Consider the following 23,666-nt stretch of genomic DNA (forward strand, 5'->3'; position numbering starts at 1 on the left):
ACTTCAAAATTGATAGGATAAAAGTATACTTCTAAACGTTTTAAGAAAATGTGGAGTTATGATACTAGAGATTATGATGTTTGACTTGAGAGGGTTATGGTTAGTGAGGGGAAGACTGAAAGACTAGTCGAAAGTATATGCCGAAACTGAATCAAAGACCTTAATTAAAACAAGGCAAAGAAAACTAGAATAACACCAACAACTCCTATTTGTATTTACTGAAAATTTATCTAAACAAAGGAGTGGTGCTCCATTTTATATCACACTTGCCACACAAACATACATTGAACACCTGATAACTTAGTATTTTTTTTTGAAACTCAGTAACATTGTTGCTTGTTTTGTACTTTTTTAAATATGGTTTATATACCAGATATATATTAACTTTCTTCACCTGGTACTTTCCAATAAATTAAAACATTATGGTTTTAACATTTGGACTTTGGTGTGTATGTGTATGTATGCAGGGGGTGGAAAGAGAGAGAGAAAGAGAGAATTTTGAAGTGTGCGTGTATTAATGTTAAGGCTTAAAGTAGCATAACAACGATATCATTGTCTTGAGTAATTTGGTTGTACCGAAACAGGGACGAGCACCGGAACCCTACGAAAATAGGTATAAATCAAATTTTAAGGAGAAGATTTAAATTTGGGATTGGGGGTTGTGGAGGAGGACTAGGTTGACTTATTAAAGTAATTTTGATTTGCTTTCCTGTATTTATTTGCTAAAATTCATTGATTGGTTCCATGCAAAAATTTTGCACCCAAGGAGTTTCTTTAAAGCAAAGCACATGACGTTTGTATAGACATATCTAATTTTCATTCACCGAGATTTCAAGTGTATCCCATGGATTCTCACAGAATTATGTATGTATGCATGCAAATATGTATTAATGTAAGTGTGCATAAGTATCTGTATATTGTAATATGTTTATGTATGTTGGTATATTATTATATATATATACATCGATGTACTTATTTATTGAAGCATGTATGCATGTAAATATGTATGCTTCAGAAGTGTGTGTTTTTGTGTGTGAGTGTGTGCATGCAGAAATGCATGTGTATTCATTCTTATATATATATATAGATATATATCATGAAAATATCTTCCACATCATATTTTTTTAGTATAAATCAATAAACTGACCAGAAAAGACATTTTCACACTTACCCAACGTATATCAAGGTTTTTAAAATTCATCATCATATTTGGTATTTCACATGAATATTACTAAAGTATATTTAGATATACTATTTAGATAAATCCTTTGTAGTGTCAGTGTGGTTTATCCCATGTATGTGTGTATATTGTGTTGGTGTTGTGTCATGTATGTAGATAAATCCCATATATCATTTCAAAATATCTCATAGATCATATATATATCACATGTACTTAAGACATAATTGATAAATCCCATACCTCATCAGGGATGTATCATTTACATCACATCACATAAATATATCTGTGAATACAAAGTAAACATTTTTCGAAATTAAAAAAAAATATGATTGTTCCTTGAGTGTTTTTGCACATTTATAAAAGTCCCTTTTATCTTCTTCCATTTGAATTTCCATTCCTCATCTATTCATCTTGTTTTTTTTTTGTTTTTGTTTTTTATTTTATTTTAAATTTCTGTACTGTTTTGTTATTCGAAAGTATTTAAGATCTGGAACACACTAGAGGTGGGGGCTGAACATATTCTGGTTTGAATTGTAAATAGTCCAAAAGTTTTTGAGGTAATGGCAGACGAGGAATCATTTCTGGAGAAAAGTATTGTAAAATTCTTGTACGGCAACGGTTCTGAAGGTTACCTTTGTTGGGAAGCTTGTAAACATGGATATGATCTGTCGAAGAATCTGGCACATTAAGAACCAGGGCCATGCGATCACCACAGTTAGAAAAAACAGGCATAAAATTAACAGGACATGAATGCAGACCACATATAAATCTAATATACTGGATACAATATAGTGTTTGTGAAGTATCTCCGTCAAATACGTAAACAGCCATTGTAAGGGCATTATATTTGCGACTTTTTTTCTCACGACAAAAACAGCCACCTGTCATCATTATTGCAAATATCAGCAAGCCGTCTTTTGAGTACACCAGGTTTTTCAATTTCAGTCGCTGCATATCACGGAAAACATCGATTTGTGTGTTGAATGACACAGTTTCCCAGATGTCTGTTCGAACTAGACTAAGTGAGTTATCTTCATCACGTCTGAAGCTAGTTACAGCAAGACGGAGGTTTCCAAATCTAGGATCAAATGCAAATAAAGAGTGACTGTAAGGTAAACTAACTTCACTAATCAGCTGTTTGGTTTTAATGTTGTAAAGCTGAAAGACAGATGCACTGTTGTCTCCACGGAGATTCGGAAATTTTATCAAACATGTTGAGTCATCGGAACTCAGTTCACCCCATAAAGCTTCATTCACAAATTCCACATTCTGTTTACCGAAATGTCCAAGAAATTTATTAATACTCAAATCTATGACTCCAAATTGAGTCATCATATTCTGCACAAGATGAAGGATGACTAAGTTGTCATGGTAACATAATACACTTTTGACATGGAAATTTTGAATCGAAGACAACTGGGCAGGAATATGGTTGTACTCGAAATGTTCTGCCATTTTGATAAATTTGCTTCTGCGTCGAAAACTGAAAAACGAGTTACTTTTGTTTATATCAATGATCCCTTGTCGACTTGTGCAGAAAGCGGGACTACAGTCCTTAAAAACCAAGCCATCACATGTTAGAAGGGAGTCACCAAAACCAGTGGCTTCTGAAATAGACAGAAACATTAAACTTCCATTAATAACTTTAAATTATATATAAAAAGAAAACAAAAATTCATTAAACAATATAAAGAGAAACTGATAAAAGAAATGTTTCTTACACATAATACATCATCATCATCATCGTTTAACGTCCGTTTTCCATGTTAGCATGGGTTGGACGATTTGGCTGAGGACTGGCGAAACACATAATACGTAATGAAAAAACATGTAATATGTGAAACACTATACAAAAGACATGCAACAATAATAATAATAATAAACCTTTCTACTATTGGCACAAGACCTGAAATTCTGTGGGAGGGGGCCTAGCTGATTACATTGACCCCCAGTACTTGACTGGTACTTATTTCATTGACCCTGAGAAGATGAAAATCAAATCCAACCTTGACAGAATCTGAACTGAGAATGAAATACCACTAAGCATTTCACCTGGCATGCTAATGGTTCTGCCAGTTTGCCACCTTAATGATGATGGTGGTGATGATGATGATGATGATGAAGCTTGATAGTAGGTCTACTCAATCAGTGCCTGACCTTGGGCTAAACAACAACATAACTGAATTACTACCACTAAGAAGCCTTCAATCATTTCATATTTGAAGTCTAGTATTCTCAGGTCTGACCAAACTACCACCTACCAACTCTCCCTCAATCTACCATTTTTATGGGAGACTATCATCCTCAAATCTCAACTACTTTTCGCTTAATAAGCTCTATTCTCTCACAATCACATGTTTAAACTTGTGTAGTCCTCTCTTCTGCATACATTTCATTAATCTCTTAGTAACCAACCTTTGTTTTACACAAACACACTCCAATGGTCCTGGCAGTGTCTAGTAGAGAGAGCCATTGTGAACTCAGTGAATGGTCAGTCTTTAACTCACAGGAAGTGGCTAGAATGCCAATAGATTTATAGTTATATAAGAGAGCGAGATAGTTAAACACTCACTCTCATCTTTAAATTTGGGTGAACTGTAGTATCCTATGTTACCTAATTAATACAAAAAAAGCGTAGGAGTGGCTGTGTGGTAAGTAGCTTGCTTACGAACCACATGGTTCCAGGTTCAGTCCCACTGTGTGGCACTTTGGGCAAGTGTCTTCTACTATTGCCTTGGGCCGACCAAAGCCTTGTGAGTGGATTTGGTAGACGGAAACTGAAAGAAGCACGTCGTAAATATACATATATATATGTATGTATGTGTTTGCTTGTCTGTGTTTGTCCCCGTAACTTAGCGGTTCGGCAAAAGAGACCGATAGAATAAGTACCAAGCTTACAAAGAATAACTGCTGGGGTCAATTTGCTCGACTAAAGCAGTGCTCCAGCATGGCCACAGTCAAATGACTGAAACAAGTAAACGAGTAAAAAAGTAAGTAAAAACAAAAAGGAGCCTTTATGTGGTTATTTGATCTGCTAGAAATAGCAGTCAAATTTCACAAAAATCATACCTAACCATCATGGGGTATGTAGAGCAGTGGATAATGTAACCATATATACTCCACAAAAGACAGGATGGTTATGATCAGAATGCTTTTAATTATAGGTCACTAGCTATAACGACCAATGAAGGCACATCTATATGTTTCTGCAATCTGCTAGAAACACCCATCAAATCTTCCTCAAATCATATCCTACGAAAAATGCAAGGTTATATTGGCTTGTACACTATGATTTAACAAAGAAAGGCTGGTTATGGTTGGAATGTCTTTGATCATTCTGTGACTAACTTGAAGATAACTTGAGGCTAAACAGCAACATCTACAACCTAATTTACAACTAAGCGTACTAGGTCATGTCAAATTAAGAGATTCTTTTTCCAGAGACACTATATTATGAGTATCATGATACAGACCATTAAGCCTTAAGTTGATAAGCAGGCCTTTTATCAACACAGACAGTTATCTGTGAGTCTCTCGAGGTCAGTAATCTTCCAGTATATTAATTATATCATCATATCAGCTCTCATGACACTGATTATCAAAATATTTCTCATTCACTATTTTCCTCCTGTCACTTCAACCTACCCTGTTGCATTAGCAAAAAAAAGTCAGGTCACAAAGCCCTATAAGCGATTATAATAAAAGTTTCAAAATGGTAATAAGAACAAACACAATAACCCTATAGGAATGCCTTTGGAATTCCTAATCTGCACATCACACAGCCACTGACAATATAGTAACACATACTTCAAAGGAATCATTATCTTGGAATTTTAATTCTATGATATATAAGGAAGGTGTTTTCTGTTCTTCTGGAGGCTGCTATCATGGCAGTGAGAGAGGGAGGGAGGGGGAGAGAGAGTGAAAGAGAGAGATTCTGTGCTTAAAGGGAGAGAATCACTTCTAAGTTTTTTTCTCTCTAGTTTTAACCCTTTAGCGATCAGGTTACTCTGTCAAATGTAATGCTTATTAAGTCACATTGCTTTGAATTAATCATGCATTATCTCATAGCTTTGCAAGTTAAATGATGTGTCAGTTTATTTTTAAAACGACATTGTAGGGTAGGTTAAAGAGACTGGATCTGGTTAGTTTGAACATAAAACAAGTAGAATATTTTGGCTGGATATGGCCAGTTTGATTGCTAAAGGGCCAACCAAGTCAGAAATTTTTTTCCCCCTCTCTTGCAGGGTGAAAAATGGCTGTGTAGGGAAAGAGTACCCATGTTTTTTGTTATGATCTTTATATTATAAACTGAATACGCTAAAACAAAATAACACTGAAAGGAACAATTTGATACTACCTCTTTATATATATATATGTAAATATACTGCATCTTTAACCCTTTCATAACCAAATTTCATATAAAATACATAACCAATATTTTAATTAATTTTGAAAATAATCAAGTATTTGGAGGGATTTAGTAAAATAAGTTTTACATTATTAAGTTAGTGTTTGGCACAAAACAAAAAGACTGTTACATAAAAATTTCTGATGCAAGGTTTTAATTTAAATATGAGATTAAAATTTTGGTTTCAGGCAGGTTGGTATCAAAAGGGAATAAAATAGAAAAGAGAATAAAATATCTTCTCTGTTTTTTGCTTTGTTTGTTTATAAATTCGTTCATCTTGATTTTGTGGTTTGATCCTTGTGTGTTCGTTATGCAGACATGCATAATCTTTAATCAGTCATGCATCTTGTATGTAATTACATTCATATCATTCATTCACTGTGCTGTTATCCCTCTGGCTTTCTGCAGCTGCTTGATATATTTATTAGATTAAGTGTGTTTCTTATAAGAAATTATTTTATCTCTAGGAACTCTCACAAATATATACATTTATATATATATCATCATCATCATCATTTAACGTCCGCTTTCCATGCTAGCATGGGTTGGACGATTTGACTGAGGACTGGTGAAACCGGATGGCAACACCAGGCTCCAATCTAATTTGGCAGAGTTTCTACAGCTGGATGCCCTTCCTAACGCCAACCACTCAGAGAGTGTAGTGGGTGCTTTTACGTGTCACCCGCACGAGGGCCAGTCAGGTGGTACTGGCAACGGCCACGCTCAAAATGGTGTCTTTTATGTGCCACCCGCACAAGAGCCAGTCCAGGGGCACTGGCAACGATCTCGCTCGAAAATCCTATGAAGGCCAGTCAGGCGGTACTGGCAACGGCCATGCTCAAAATGGTGCATCCCATGTGCCACCCACACAAGAGCCAGTCCAAGGGCACTGGCAACGATCTCACTTGGCTTGCCGGGTCTTCTCACGCACAGCACATTTCCAAAGGTCTCGGTCAGTAGTATTTCCAAAGGTATATACATATATATATACAAGATGTATGAGTGCATGTATATGTTGTGTTAAACAAATTTCGGGCAGGGGTGGTGGTGTCAAGAAGTTTATTGAATTGAACAGCAAATTCTTTATCTACTAAGAATGTGGTCAGCTGTGTATATATATTGTGTTAAATGCATTTAAAGGGTGGTCAGCAATTTTATTGAAAGGGCTTGGAAGGAATAATCTTTTCTTCTTTGTGCTATGTGTGTGTGTGTTTCGTTTTTTGGGAATATTTTGTTTTGGCTTTTGGGAATTTGTTGTTTTATTGGCAGCAATAAAATGCTGTTTTTGCCGAGTGAGAATGCTCTTTGAATGTGTATGTTCTTCAGTTCATCCAGTCTTTTCATGCTGAGATGGGCCTGATACTATTGTACATATTCACTTTGCTAAGTTAAAGGGAATGTTCAATTTCATGTCTTTTGGGTGACATGATGTGAACAAAAGATACTGCTTGGGAGTCTGTGGGTTTATAGAATATGTCCATTTCTATTTTCTCAGCCTAAGCAACAACATCCAATTCACAATGGATTTTAACCCCAAGGAACTTGCCTTTCTAGATATCTCAGTTGCAAACACAGATGGAAAAGAATTTCACTATTCAATTCAATAAAAACACACGCACACACAAAACAGCATATTCTCAAAAAACTAAGCACACACACACACGTGCACACCACAAAGAAAACGGAAAATGATTCCTTCCAAACCCTTTCAATAAAATTGCTGACCACCCTTAAGATCCATTTAACACAATATATACACACAACTGACCATTTTCTCAATAGAAAAGGAACTTGCCACTCAATTATAATAAAATTCTGGACCCCAATGATGCATGTATATATTTAGCACAATATATACATGCAGCTGGCCATTTTCTGAATAAAAAAGACATATAAAATGTTTTAACACAAAAAAATTCCTTCCACAAAACAATACATACACAAGCACAGAGCTGACCATATCCTGAACAGAAATCTGCTATTCAATTCAAACGAATTCTTTTCAATACAATAGAATTCCTGACACTTGACCCCTAGAACTCCATTCCAGTACCCTACATAGATAACATATATAATAAGAGACTCTAAGATGAAATTTCACTCATGTTCTGAACTATGCACAAAATATAACAATAAATTGTTAATTTCTAATTTTTTCTTGTGGAGCACTAAGAGCACCGTCCGAGCGTGATTGTTGCCAGAGCACCAGCTGTCTGGCTTCCGTGCCGGTGGCATGTAAATAACACCATTTGAACATGATCGTTACCAACGTCGCCTCCCTGGCACGTGAAAAGACATTCGAGCGAGATCGTTGCCAGTACTGCTGGACTGGCACCTGTGCAGGTGGCACGTAAAATACACCATTTCGAGCGTGGTCGTTGCCAGTACCGCCTGACTGGCCTTCGTGCCGGTGGCATGTAAAAGTACCCACTACACTCTCGGAGTGGTTGGCATTAGGAAGGGCATCCAGCTGTAGAAACTCTGCCAAATCAGATTGGAGCCTGGTGTAGCCATCTGGTTTCACCAGTCCTCAGTCAAATCGTCCAACCCATGCTAGCATGGAAAGCGGATGTTAAACAATGATGATGATGATGATGATGATGATATGATGGACATACACATGAAAACTGGTAATATTTTATAAAAGTCACTCAATGTAAGAAATATACAAAAAATCTTTAACTCGTCAGCATTTAAGCCAGCCATCTCTGGCTCAAATGTTCTACCTTGTCTTATGTTCAAACCAGCCAGAACTGGCCTTTCACACCTACCCTACAATGTCATTCTAAAAATAAACAATCACATCATTAAAATTTCGTAGATACGTAATAATGCTTGATTAATTCAAAACAATGTGAATAAATAAGCATTACATTTGACAGAATAATCTGAATGCTAAAGGGTTAAACATACTTTTGTGCTGTTTCCACTTTTATTTTTTAACTATACATATATATTACGGAGATGTACTTGCATAGCAAGTGACTTGATCTGAGATTGTGTGCTGAAACAAAACGAATTGCAGCATGGAAGGTGTTTATAAGCTATTTAAAAACACACAAAAGACTGTTAGATTCACTTCAACATTCAAATTTAATTTGTGTCAAAATATTTTCTTCGCTTTGAAACTGCAACCTGTTCACTGACAAAACTTTGTGCTAAATGAAGTTTTGTCAATGAAGAAGTCGTGGTTTCAAAGTGACAAAAAAATTTTGACACAAATCAAATTTAAATGTTGAAGTGACTCTAACTTTTTTTTTATACATATACACATACATATATATATATACATACATACATACATACATACATACATATATTAGTTGTTATAATGAAGTCAAACTGAATAGTGACATTTTGAAATCATTTAACCTGTTTTTTTCTCTAGTTTGCATAATATATAATAGGAAATACATCCAATATGTAAACCTCAACTGAAGAAGTTTTACATAATGGATGCATTTCCAATTATATATTATGCAAACCTGAAACAAACATATTAAATGATTTCAAAATATCACGATTTGGTTTGAATTCATTATTACAACTAATATGATGCAACACCAGTACAAACTAGCTGTTCTTGACTTCACTAATGCAGATACTCAAACAATGATTTGGAGTAGTCTGTTGTATTTGAATCAAGTTGAAAATTCTAGTGCTATGCACCACTTCTAGTGCTATGCACCTCATGCTCTTGTTTGATAAGGCTGGGTCATCCCAGGTTAGCAGTCCCAGCTAACAATTATCATTGTGTGTAAAGCCAAGCAGGTCCACCAATGCCCTCCATCACTGGCGGTTCTATGCCAGGCCCTCTACATTTACCAAGATGATATCAAGCCTCTGGAAGTCTTCCTTAATTACATCTAGCCATATGGTGCAGAACCTGTTGTGGGGCCTCTTCCAGCCCACAGCTGCAGCAATGAACAAGAATGAGGTCCTGGTAGATGACCTGGCGGGAGGTGGATGACGTGCCCAAACCAGCGCATGTGACAGTTGGCTATGAGGCAGGAGGTTATGGGCTGACGCATGCGCACATGCAGCTCTTCACTGGAGGGTGAAAAATGAATACGAAGGGAAAATATATCCATGTTTTTCCTTATGATCCTTATATTATAAACTGAATATGCTAAAACAGAATGACATTGTAAGGAACAATTTGAAACTAAATCTTCATATAAATATATATAAATATACTACATCTTTAATCCTTTCATAACTACATTTCAAATGAAATACCAAGCCTGTTTTGTGATAAAAGTCACTTGATTTAAGAAATATATAAAAAAATCTTTAAACGTACTTTGTTGCTGTTTCCACCTTTACTTTTTAGCTATAACCTTTGATTTGTATGGATTCTTAACCCCTTATCAACTATATATCATCATCACCATCATCATCATCATAGTTTAACGTCTGCCTTCCATGCTAGCATGGGTTGGACGATTTGACAGAGGACTAGCGAACCAGATGGCTGCACCAGGCTCCAATCTGATCTGGCAGAGTTTCTACAGCTGGATGCCCTTCCTAACGCCAACCACTCCGAGAGTGTAGTGGGTGCTTTTATGTGCCACCGGCATGAAAAAAGACAGTGAGAGGGAAAATAATGTTTATTTTTGTATACGTCCACTTAATTTATATTTGAAAAGTTTCCTCCTACTTTTTTGAATTGCAAAGTCTTTGATCAGGTCTTCAAAATTAATCTTAGGTAACACATCTGAAACTATACTTAGTATAGATAAAGGCATCCCAAATATTATTTTAGCAAGTGATTTCTTTTGTGCTGTAAACCATTTACCATTTCTGTGGTGCCCCCTCCCTTCCCTTGATACCCTACTTGAAATTTTGATGGAAGGTTTTAATTTAGATCACAGATCACTTTGAAATGTGAAGTTTATATCACAGAACCAGGGTTGACCTAAGGTGGATTGGTATCAAAAGGGTCAAAATAATAATCTTAAATTAACACTTACACATACACAAGGAAGATGAAAGTAGCATTTTTATTATGACTAACTGCACACACACGCACGCGCGCGCACACACACACAGTGTAGAAGCTGTAGATATTTATATGAGATGGATGGGCAGTGTTCATAGCCTTTATGGACTCTCCAAGATTTGATGAGGCTGAAGTAATTTATGTTCAGCCTGAATACTACCTGTGTATGGTTGTAGGAAAATACAGGTACAGAGAGAGTCCCAGAGTATTGACATTCTGGAAATAAAAGGCTTGGCTAAAGTAATTGAAGCAGAGTTTTCAAGTGATGCTATGGAAGAACTTTTAGAGTAATAATAATGGTACAAGAAACTGAGAAAAGAATCAACATGTAAGAGTTGCTTTAGATGTTGTCTCAGATATTTAAGTGTGTAACAGCTGGTTCCTCCCAAATTTGTTAATGACACTTTAATGTGAAGTGTAAAATCTTCCCTAGTTTAGAGACAACAGCTGTTCAGAGATGAAGTAGTTTCTGTTACAAAGTGACATCCTAACTTTGAGATGAAGTTTTGATTATGTGATAAATACAAGGCAGCAATGAGAGGTCATTGGCCATTGAGATGTCTAGCAAATATGAAGACATCTGTGATAGTTCTAGTTCATGTGTTGTTGAGAAAAAAAGGAGTGTATGATATTGTAAGTATATTTCCAAGTGATGTGTAGTAACAATTTTGATTTTGTTAAAGGATATCATTGTTGTATACTCAATGGAAGATTTTTATTAAAGGATGTCATTGCTGTATACTCATTGGAACATATGTCTTGTGTGGAGTGTCTAGACTGTAGTTGGATGAGAGATGAGTGCCAAAATGTTATCAAGGAGTTAGATGTGATATCATCTTCATAATGTTATGCTTGTTTAGCAATACTAGTTAAGTGATGTAGAGAAGGAGGAGTATGGGGAACATAATAAACTCTGAAAAAGAACAGAGATAATAGGCTGTGTTGTTGAAGAGAGTACCATTGACATACATGCAATGAAGCAGTCTGAGAGGAAACTATCAATCCTAGATAACAAAGATAAGTTGTTAAGCTGACCTGTGATCAAAGACTTTCCAACTGTGACCATCCTTATTTTCAGGTCGAGTGTATTTAAGGCTACTTTTTTCTATGCATCTTCCTGTTTTCTTTGTCTTTTTTTTTTTAAAGATGGTAAGGTATAATTTGAGGGAGATTTGTTGCTGTATCTAGCAGGTCAAGCAACAATGCACAGGTTCCTCTGTTGGTTTAATGAGACATAGATGGGCAAGAGCTTTCTATGTGGCACCAGAATGGGTGCTTTTTTATGTGGCACTGGCATGGGTGCTTTTTAAGTGGTGCCAGCATGGGTAACTCTTCATGTGGTGCCAGTACAGGTGCTTTTTATGTGGAATTTGTCTAAGATTACTCACCTCAGAGTTGGAAGTGGTGGGTGTCTTTTTTAAAAAAATATAGGAGTTTATTCAATGAGACAAGAAAGAAGAGGAATATATTTGTAAATCTATGCTAAAATGGCTGCAACTAAATAAAGGACATATGAGCTATGATGATAATTGACAGTATAAAGTATAATGCTTTACAATTTTAAAAATCATTAATAAAGTTTTCAGTGAAATTATATGTAAGATTTAAATTACTTGTTACCTGCATGTCCACATTTCCACTGTTCTAATGAGCACTGATGTAACAGCGCCCATGGCTGCGCTTGCTCTGCCATCCTCCTCATGTTCCCGACAACAGCACTGGCTCCCATCAAGTCATATCTACCAGCTTTGCTTTCATCAGCTCCCATTCTGAGCTGACCTCCACGTTGATGCTGTCGATGGCGATCACGGGCCCACTTCTCGCGTCTAAAGAAGAAATAAACAAAAAGAAACAAAATATAAAATTGTGAAATCATAATCATTCTTTGCTAACAGTCTTATGAACATTACATAATAATCATATCTTAATGAAGGACATTAGCAATGTGTCTAAAACAAAATAGCTGCAATCAAATGTTGGAATCAGGTGTTAGACTACTTTGATACTACATGTGTAACACAGGAAATTATTTTCTTTTCAAATCTTATTGTGTTGCCAGCCACCATTACTCCTAAATAATGACCTTCTAAGTTATATTGGTTTCAGATTTTGGCACAAGGCCAGCAGCTTCAAGGAAGAGGCCAAGTCAACCCCAGTACTCAGCTAGTACTTATTTTATTGATTCTGAAAAAATGAAAGGAAAAGTTGACCTCAGTGGCATTTGAACTCAGAACATAAGGACAGACAAAATGCTTAGCAGCATTTTACCCAGCATGTCAACAATTTTGTTGCTTTCTTAGTTATATTATTATATTCAAGTGGATAGGTAGCTGGGAATGTTAAATACAACTAGATGTTTTACAACCTTATGAAGCTGAGTTCAAATTCTGATGTGGTAAATTTTGTTTTTTATTCCTTTAAGGTTTATAAAATTAGTACTCAGATCAGTCCAACTGATTTCATTGTAGCTACCCTTATAAAAGTGCCTGGTGATTCGTCAAAGTAGATTCTTAGAGTGACAGAGAGATACCATGAGGTGATGATAAATAATATAAAGGATATTAGCAATTTGGAAGTTGTTGAGTCACGAGAGAGATAATTTACATTGGTAAGGCCCATGATGCAGGCTGGAAGAAGGTCCAAAAACTGGTAATAAAAATTACATGCAGTGGATACAACAAAGATTTTAGAAAAGTTAGGTCAAAACTGAAATTATAGATGATTCAAAGTTGCAATGAATGAGAAGATTTGCAGCAGACACATCTAACCAATGCCAATACAAAAGCGAAGAACAGAAATGGATGATGATGGTGATAATGATTACAATGATGACCAGGATGATGGTGAGGGGTGGAGTAGGGATGGTCTGATGGAGGAAGCAGCGAAGGAGGTGATAATTATCTTAATCATTAACACCCATTTCCTCAATTTCCATTTCCACTATTCTCCAAATAGTGCTCTGTTTTTCAAGCAAACAAAGGATCTTTGAGACCAATTTGCCTAACTTTGTAGCATAGCAACGAAGTCTCTTCTCAAACAATTTCCTACTGTTTATTCATCACAGCAGCTGAAAATACACTAGCAGTGAATTGGGTAGGATATCCAAAAAACATTAATTTATTTCTCTATTTCTAGTTTACAAAAAAAAAAAAAAAAAAAGCTTCCTAAGCACAATGGCCTCTGCTTAACTCTGGTTTTATGCTGTATAATAAATGAGAGATAAATCTCTCCTGGATAGAATGCTAGTCATCAATGCCTATTTACATACCCCTGATCTGTGACAAAAATGTAGAATAAACTATTCTGTCCCCAAACAGAACAATGCAATATCAGCAACAGATTTGAACTCAGTACCTAAGATTATGGAATCCAATGTCTTACCTACTCAACCATCTCACCACTGTTACCCCTCCTATTTAATTTTGCATGTTTCCATGGGGTTATTTCCTGTTGAAAACATACACCCATACATTTATCAAATATATTTTTCATACCCTGCAAGAAGTAAATAAGTCAAAAACATATACCAAGAGAAAATTAAATAAATATTGGGTGGTAGACTTAACCTTAACCCCTCATCCAGTTTAACACCACCACCCACCTAGCTCCACGAGTGTCTTTAGATAAGTCTACCCTTTACAAGTATTTAACTCAGGTCCTTGATTTAAGGATTCCTTCTGCCCTCCCTCCCACTAGTTTTAAAGATCCAATTAAGGATCATAGGCCTTGCCTTTAAATAGATTTTTTTAAATGTTCTTGTTGAATTTTGTCATTTGATAGCAACCAATAGGTTTATAGCTGAATAATGTAAAAGTCAACATAGAGGAAATATTCAGTCGCTGTTTACACCCAAGCTAGTTCTGATTGAGCAGAACTGAAGACATTCCAGCAATGACCATCTTGTCATTTTTTATCAAAGGCTCTCTTCATTATTTTCCTTTTTGAGTGTTGTGGGGAGGAGAAGTGCTCTTGTGAATTACAAAGGGGAACGCATTAGACCTGGTGTTAAAAAGAAAAAGCATCCTGTCTACTCTGCCAAGTGGCTGGTGAACAGGACTTTTCAACCTTGCCAAAAGGAAACCAACTAGTCTGGTGCTGGTGCCACTAAAGAACACCACCAAGTACATTGTGAAGAGGTCGGCATTAGGAAGAGTTATTACGGCCATAGAAACCATAGCAAAACTCCGACATTAGAGCGAGACACAATCCTCTAACCTGTTGAATCCTGTTCAATTGTCTAATCCATGCTAACAGGAAAAGAAAACATGAAATGACAATGATGATGACAATGACTACATTGTCTAATGTGTTCTTTTTTTTTTTAACAGCTGAATGAGATTTGCAGTGATTGGTGGTGCTAATTCTTATCATTGAACTCATCTATATACTTGTAACAAAGGTGGGATGACCACAGCTAGAGAAACAATCAGATGATTTTCTTTTTGCTTTTTTGTTTCCATATGCTACTTCTTTACCATTGACTTATTTGTGCAAAGCCGACTGACAAGATGATGAAATAATAACCACAACACCCTCTCAAACGTTACCTCACTGCCCTCTGTCTCTCTTCTAACATTACTAAAACACAAACTCACTCTGCTGTACTTTTCAAAATAATTAAAATAATATTAGTCATTAAACTAATGTTATCTTTTCTTCACTAAATAAATATTTTTAATTAGATATTTTATGCATACTTCATTAAGTATGTCAACATTAACTTAATCAAAATAGTTTCTGTTCTGCTAAATGTTTAAATTTAATGCTGCCACTCCTTCTTAGACCTTTTCTTCACTTATCTTCTCTTTTTTCATCATCTCTCAGAGTTGCATCCGCATGGATTCCTAAACTCTTCATCTAGTAACCTGTAGCTACTCAAAACTTAACATCAGATATCCATTCCCTTGTCTGTTCTCAATATAGGAAGATCTAAAAAATACCAGTATATATTTTCTGAGATGCAGTTGTTGCTATTTAACTTCAGGTTTGCCATTATAAAGTAGATCTATGAGCAAAGATTTTCCAGCTGTGCCCATGGCTGTGTGGTAAGTAGATTGCTTACCAACCACATGGTCCTGGGTTCTCATCCCATTGTGCAGCACCTTGGGCAAGTGTCTTCTACTATAGTCTTGGGCTGACCAAAACCTTGTAAGTGGATCTGGTAGACAGAAACTAAAAGAAGCCTGACACACATATATATATATATATATCTGTGTATATATTTGTGTCTGTGTTTGTCCCCCCCCCCACTATCGCTTGACAACCGATGTTGGTGTGTTTACATCCCCCATAACTTAGCAGTTCAACAAAAGAAACCGATAGAATAAGTACTAAGCTTACAAAGAATAAGTCCTGGGGTTGATTTGTTTGACTAAAGGTGGTACTCAAATGACTGAAGCAAATAAAAAATTAAAAAATAATTGGTTTCAAATTTTGGCACAGGGCCAATAATTTTGGGGGAAGGTGTAAGTTGATCACATTCACTCCAGTGCTCAACTGAGGTTTATTTTACCGACCCCGAAAGAATGAAAGACAAAGTCGACTATGGCAGAAATACTGCTAAGCATTCTGTCTGGTGTGCTAATGATTCTGCCAGCTCACCAATAATAATAATCAGTGGCAGAAACCCAAATTAAGCAAAAGGAAACGAATGCTTTCATAGGCAAGAGCAAAAGTTTTTTAAATTGTCTTTTTGAAGAACTTTGGGTTTCCATCAAAACTTGGGGTTCAACAAAATTTTGAGCAAAAAAGTTAAATGGAGTGAAATTATGGTTTAAAAAAAATTTTGTTAATTATTTATGGTGCTTCATATTCACATCAATGAATAAAAATTTAATTTTATTGCTATGGTTGTATGATTAAGAAACTTGCTTTGCAACCACATGGTTTCAGGTTCAGTCCCATTGCATGTCAACTTAGGCAAGTGTCTTCTACTAGAGCCCTGGGCTGATTGATGCCTTGCAAGTGAATTTGGTAGATTGAAACTGCATGGAAACCCTTATACATACATATATATATATATATATATACACACACATATGTGTGAATGTGTGTGTGTGTGCGCGCGCACGTGCATGTGTGTGTGTCTTTGCGTTTGTCCCCACCCCACTGCTTAACATCTGGTGTTGGTCTGTTTACAATCCCATAAATTAGTAGTTCAGCAAAAAACTAAAAAGTAGTTACTGGAGTCAATTTGTTTGACTAAATATCGCAGAGTAGTGCCCTAACTTGGCCACAGTCTAGTGACTGAAACAAGTAAAAGAATAAAAGATTTGTCAAGCATTAAGTGTTCACTTCTTCACCAAAATTCCAGAACATCTTTATAGTTTCCATGATGTAGAAAAGCTTAAAGACCTTTGGCTTAGTATACTACAATCAAATTTTCTCACATAATAATAAACCAAAACGCTACAGACACTGGAAGTAAGTATGAATCTCATGAGGCTTTGTCAATGTTTTGTGAAAACATTAATTAACTCAAGATATCCATTTAAATTCTCATTAAATCTTGAACTTCAAACATGTATTTCTAAAACAATATCTTAATTTAACTCTAGAGAGATCTTTAAAATATTGACTTTTTGCTCAAAGAAGACTTCATAATTAATCAAAGTTAATAATTCCAATAATGTTTACTTTCAGCAAGGGACAAGGCTTTTGTTTTAGAGAAAAGTGCGTAAACAACCGATTACACCCAAGCGGATTGATCTTACCCTGAGTTTTCTATCAATTTATAACACTAATGAAATGATTCATTGCATAACAGTAAAAACATTTCGATTCACTAATGAATCAAGACATGTTTAAAGTGAGTTTGTGTTATTGGACTTGTGGGATTACAAATTTTCACCTGTCACAATGATTTTGCACAAATCATTGCAGAAAATATAGACAGAGGTATAGCTGTAATCTGTGCAGGTGTGACTGAAAGAGGTGCAGGTGTGACTGAAAGAGGTGCAGGTGTGGCTGTAATAGGCAAAGGTGTTGCTGTGGTTAAGAAGTTCTCTTCCAAACCATACGATTTGGGGTTCAGTCCAACTGTATGGCACTTTAGGCAAGTGTCTTCTACTATAGCCCTGGGTCAAGCAAAACCTACTGAGTGGATTTGGTAGACAGAAACTGAAAGAATCTTGTTGCATGTGTGTGTGTGTCTGGATGGATGGATGGATATGCTTGTGTCTCCTTATCTTGACATTGCATGATTGTCATAAATGTCACTCATTTCCAATCTTCTGCAGAAACATGTCTGGCCATTGAAAAGTCTGCCCCAGAAAACTTTGTTCAACCCATGCAAACATAGAAAAGTGGACATTAAAGAAACAAAAAAAAAAAAACCCAACAAAACAAAAACATGACTGATTTCATCAAATTAATAGAAACACATGTGACATATAGTGTGTTGGGAAGCTGTATAAAAGATAAAATAAAATGGACAAGATAAAATGCACAAGGAAACACACACACACATGCACAAACACACGTACACAAAAGGAATTGAAAGGAAATAAACTGAGTTTTAACTATGATGTATAAATGCCAACAATTTGTACAGTAACTTAAGAATGGGAGAATCAAGGCTATGATTCCATCTACATGGGAAAGAATGTTTGCATCTGAAATTAGAGGAAACATGGGGGTGTTTATTTCAACCCAGCAGGGGATGGTGACTGCAGTAATTGATTCCGGAAATTAACTACCAATTTAAATGTGTGAACAGAATAAAAGGATAGATGAAGTTGTGAGAAACAAATGAAGCTTGGTATTATGTCAGTGGTAACAATATAATAACCATATTACAAAGTTACTATCATATTCATTAGATTCTGTTAAGGGAAAGACAGACTGAATTTAATGCTCAAAGGTTAAATATTCACAGTAACAATAGACAGGTCAATACGGTGAAAATAAATAAAAAGAAAATTCACTATTGAATATCAGAGAAATGTATTTTACACCCTTCTCATTTAAATCTTATTTTCTAATATTATTTCAGTCTTTTAAATTGCTGATCAAAAATGAAACTTTTTTAATCACCATTTTTTACTCCACATCACCCACCACCATCGTCATTCTCATTGCCATCACCATCATCACCACTACCACTACTGTTATCATCATCATCATCCTTTTACATTTGCTTTCTCAGGTTTCCTGAAGTGCATTATGACTGGATACCCTTGCTGTCATCAACACCTTTAGTTGCCTTTATGGTATACAGTATACCTCCTCTAAAACTGGGATACACATAGTCAGTACAAGGTACTATTTCTGCTGGTCAGAAAGGCATTTAACCATTACACCTTTCTAAGGTGGCAAACAGAGTCATTAGGGTGTCAGAAAAAAATGTGGCGAGCTGACAGAAACGTTAGCACGCCAGGCAAAATGCTTAGCGGTATTTCGTCTGCTACTACGTTCTGAGTTCAAATTCCGCAGAGGTCGACTTTGCCTTTCATCCTTTCGGGGTCGATTAAATAAGTACCAGTTACGCACTGGGGTCGATATAATCGACTTAATCCGTTTGCCTGTCCTTGTTTGTCCCCTCTGCGTATAGTCCCTTGTGGGCAGTAAAGAAATAAGAAAAAAATGCTTTGCAACATTTTTTCTGGTTCTTAATGTTCTGAGTTCAAATGCTAACAAGATTACTTTACCTTTTATCCTTTCAGGGTTAATTAAAAAGCACCAGTTGGTGGGGTTCATGTAACTGACTTAACCCCTCTCCAAAAGCTGCTGACCTTGTGCTAAAATTTGAAACCATTTTAACACTTTTATAATAAGATGTGATTTTACAAAACACAATTTTAAAGTGGTTACAGAGTGTCCACTGAGCAGTCAAGGAATCATATCCTGTTACAGAGACTGCAATGTGTCTGTAGGTATGATACTAAACTCTCAATAATTTTGTCCAATGAGCTGCTTCAAAGTACCAAATGTGAATGTAGCATAGTGCTTGATATCATTGACCGGTGTATAACTGAACCTGAAGGATTGCTTGGGGGTACAAAGAATGATATATAAATCTGTCAATTTATTGTGTTTCAATAACATGAAAATAATAGTAACTCATTTAAATACTGTATATTAAATGATATTTATCTCTTGCTGTATGGAGTACTTTTTTGTTGATCCTCTAATAACAGAACACTATATATATATCATTATCATCATTTAATGTCCATGTTCCATGCTATATATATATATACACACATACATGTACATTAAATTAATAATTATATATGTATATATATATAATTATATTAAGGGAGAAAGTCGAAACTTGACTTTTCTCCTCCATACTGAATGAATGTCTAAACATTACAAAGCTACCAAGAAATATGAATATATACACACACATATATATATATACAAATGAGTGGACAAACGAAAGAAGAGCACTCAACACATTTATTGAGAGTTACATGTATGGATCAGAACAGTTTGATTCAAATTCCATACTACTTAAAGTTTCAAAGCTTTGAAACTTTAAGAAACATGAAATTTAAATCAAACTGTTCTGATCCACTGCTCTGCCATGCACACACAGTGCAGGCTTGGTTGTGTGGTTAAGAAGTTTGTTTCCAATGTACATAGCATCAGGTTCAGTCCCACAGAGTAATACCTTCAGTAAATGCCTTTTACTATAGCTTAATGAACGGATTTGTTAGATGGAAACTGAAAGAAGCCTCTCTGTGTGTGTGTGTGTGTGTGTGTGCGCACCTGTGCATGCATGTGCATGTATCGCCTTGTCTTGACATTGTAAGCAAGCATCACAACCATACAAGGAGTGTCATTCATTTCCAGTCTTCCAATCAAACATATCCAGCCAAGGGAAAATGTCACCTTACTTGGAAACAGATGAGGGTTGGCGACAGAAAGAGTACAGAAAATAGAAAATCTACCTCAACAAATTCTATCTGAGCCATGCAAGCAGGAAAATGGAAAACATTAAAACAATGCTGGCAACAGTAATGATGACAGTATGGTTACAGTTGTTGTTTGACCCCAGCTTAGCTCTGGTCAAACAGACCTATGGTTGAAAGCATTTCAAAAGTGACCATTTCATGATTTGTCCATACATAGGACATATACGACTACATCATCAAATGTAGCTTTTCTTTTAATAAAATGGGTAGCATGTGATTTAAGGAAAATTTGACTATTGTTTTTAGGAGATCAAGAAACATTGTAGAGCTGCACTCATTGACTCAACATGGTGCTAGCTGTGGTGATGGTCAGGTTGATTCATAAGCTGGACTTAGCCCTTTACCACTTAAACCAGCCATATCTGGCACAAATATTCTACCCATTTTACGTTCAAACTAGCCAAATCCAGCCTCTCATCTACCCTATAATATTATTTTTAAATGATGTGACCATTTAAAAATAAATGATCACATCATTGAAATCTCAAAGCTACAAGATGTGTGATAAATTCAAAACAATGTGAATAAATAATCATTACATGTAACAGAATAATCTGAATGCTAACAGGTTAAATCAACAGCTTGCTTTCAAACTGTTCCATCTTACAAATGAACATTGGATAAATGAAATCCACAAACTAAAGTTACATGATTTGTCCTTAATAATGTGTCATAGTGAATTAGTTATATTGTAATGGAATTGTTAACTAATGAGCATGTTTCATCACTATGTTTAATGATGACTCCTCAATAATAACTGCTATTATTACAATTATTAATCAGACCAAAGGAATAAATAGATAAAGAAAGCAGTAAGATCCAAGAAATCTAATGAATGTCTGCACTGGTAATTAGAGAGCACAAATAGTTCAAAAGTGGAACAAATTAGTATGTTATGAAGAAGAGGGAAATTCTAATGTTTTGGGTAGAAACATTTCTCAGCGAATGATGTTATCTGATGAACTAAATTAATAAAAATAGAGTGAGTGTCACAGAGGGGTACAGTTTGTCATGAGAAGAACTGTGCCAAACAGATGTAATATTAAATAAGAAATTCAAGAAACGAAGAGTTAAAGAATTTCCAGTGATACTAGAGGAAATATACATTCTTGAAGTAAAGTCTGGGAGAATGTTGATTTGAAAGATATGCAGTCAACTGAATGAACTTTATGATTATTATACAGAGAAAGTCGATAGAACTTTAACATGATGACATACATTACAATAGCATGTATAAATGTTTATGTCTTATTGTTACTGTGTTTTGATTTAGGAAAACACCTAAAACTGCTGTCATAAGATTTTTTAAATGTATATTTTAAAAACTTTTAAAATTCTCTTTAGCTGAGTTGCAATAAAGAAAGACAAAAGATTTCTGAAATGTCAATGCCGTCTTCAAATAGGACATAGATTATTAACCAAAATAAAAATCTCACTTGAACTGAATGATTAAGTGGTGAAATCAATCAATATAATATTGATCTGAACAATGTTATGTTGATATGGTATATTAACATAACGAGAGAGAAAAAAAAAAAAGAAGAAAGAAACATTGTAAGATAACAGAATATTTTTATGCAAGAGAAAATTTGACTCCACTTTAAATTCTATAAGAATTCTGTAAAGCAATAAAATATTCAAGTGACTTCAGGCTATAAATGAATTTAACGTCTTGACTGTCATAATCTCTCACTCTCTTGTATATGCATATTCTTGTTTCAATTTTGAAATTTCTTACTAATACAGAAAGAGCCAGCTTCTAACTCAGAAACTAGGCTCTTTCATTTGAATTTAGACATCAACTAGATAGTCATGTACATATCTGCATATGTATGTACATATTCGTGTACATCATTGCTTGTGTGGACCTGCATGTTTTGACTTATGGATGTGTACATGTACACATTTGCATGTCTACATGTACACATTTGCATGTCTACATGTACACATTTGCATGTCTACATGTACACATTTGCATGTCTACATGTCTCTCTAAGACGTTTCTCTGAGACAAGATATTACACCTAGTGCTGTTTCACATTTGTATACATATTATAATGTACATACAAATGTGAAACAGCACGAGCTCTAATATCTTATCTCAGATAAAAATACTGGTATTTATTTTTGGCTGTTTCAAGTGAATACATTAATTTAATACTAGCCTGGATAACTTTCACACAAATCAGTAAATGTGTTGTTTACAGATTTCTATCTCATCTCAGAACAAGTATTTTGAAGTTTAGCTCAGAATGTGCAGGTTATTCCTCACTGAAGAGATCAAATCAAGTTGAAACACTATGTCTGGTGAGCCATGAGCTACTGACACTGAACAAATCCCTGAGATTTTAACACACAAGTCCTTTTGAGATGAAATATTATTGCTAGAGTCATTCAACATTTGTATACACATTTGTGAATATTATACACACATATAGATTTATTTTAAGTCTATATGTGCACATATCACCCTACTACATATTTCACATGTTTTCACAGTTTCCTTACTAATTTTGTAAATAGCTGAATCCCTTCTGATTTTGTAAAACCCAGCTTCTTAAGAGTGGTGCAGAAACAGTTAAATACATATCCCAGTGCCACAATAATTATAGGTATAAATCTAAAGTTATAGTTGGGGTGGAATAACTGCAAACATCTCGTTAGTTTTGCATCATATTTTTTCTTCTTTTTTCTTTAATATCATGTTAGGGTCAGCTAAAATTTTACTGACTTCCATTTCTCTGCACACAATTTTTCTCTGTTCAGACCATTATGCTTGACCTGTTATGCTTACACTCTACAGAGGTTTTGACAAGAACGCTCCATCAATATTCTTTCACATTATGGATGAGCATATCTTTAAGATCACTGTAAATTCTTACACTTTTATTTTCAGGACAACTCTTTCTACATCGTATATATATATATATATATATATATATATATATGTGTATGCATTTGTTGCCCTACCATCGATTGATAACCGATGTTGGAGTGTTTACGTCCCCGTAACTTAGCAGTTCAGCATAAGAGACCTATAGAATAAGTACTAGGCTTACAAAGAATAAGTCCTGGGGTCGATTTGTTCAACTAAAGGTGGTGCTCCAGCATGGCCACAGCCAAATGACTGAAACAGATAAGGAATAAAGGAAT

General features: G+C 35.3%; 1 protein-coding gene across 9 annotated transcripts in view; it reads right to left on the reverse strand.

Moving 5' to 3' along the window:
• Nucleotides 1–1,060: 1,060 nt before the first annotated feature.
• LOC106883075 (uncharacterized) overlaps nucleotides 1,061–23,666 on the reverse strand; it is a 322,884-nt gene continuing 300,278 nt past the window's right edge. For all 9 annotated transcript variants that reach the window (XM_052966955.1, XM_014933956.2, XM_052966956.1 and 6 more), the window contains 2 exons: nucleotides 12,214–12,419; nucleotides 1,061–2,787 (listed from right to left, as the gene is read on the reverse strand). In XM_052966955.1, the coding sequence (XP_052822915.1) occupies nucleotides 1,661–2,787; nucleotides 12,214–12,419 (1,333 nt within the window). In that variant the 3' untranslated portion in view covers nucleotides 1,061–1,660. The remainder of the gene's footprint in view (nucleotides 2,788–12,213; nucleotides 12,420–23,666) is intronic.

Source organism: Octopus bimaculoides, chromosome 4 (genome assembly GCF_001194135.2).
Source record: "Octopus bimaculoides isolate UCB-OBI-ISO-001 chromosome 4, ASM119413v2, whole genome shotgun sequence".
Taxonomy (NCBI): Eukaryota; Metazoa; Mollusca; class Cephalopoda; order Octopoda; family Octopodidae; genus Octopus; species Octopus bimaculoides.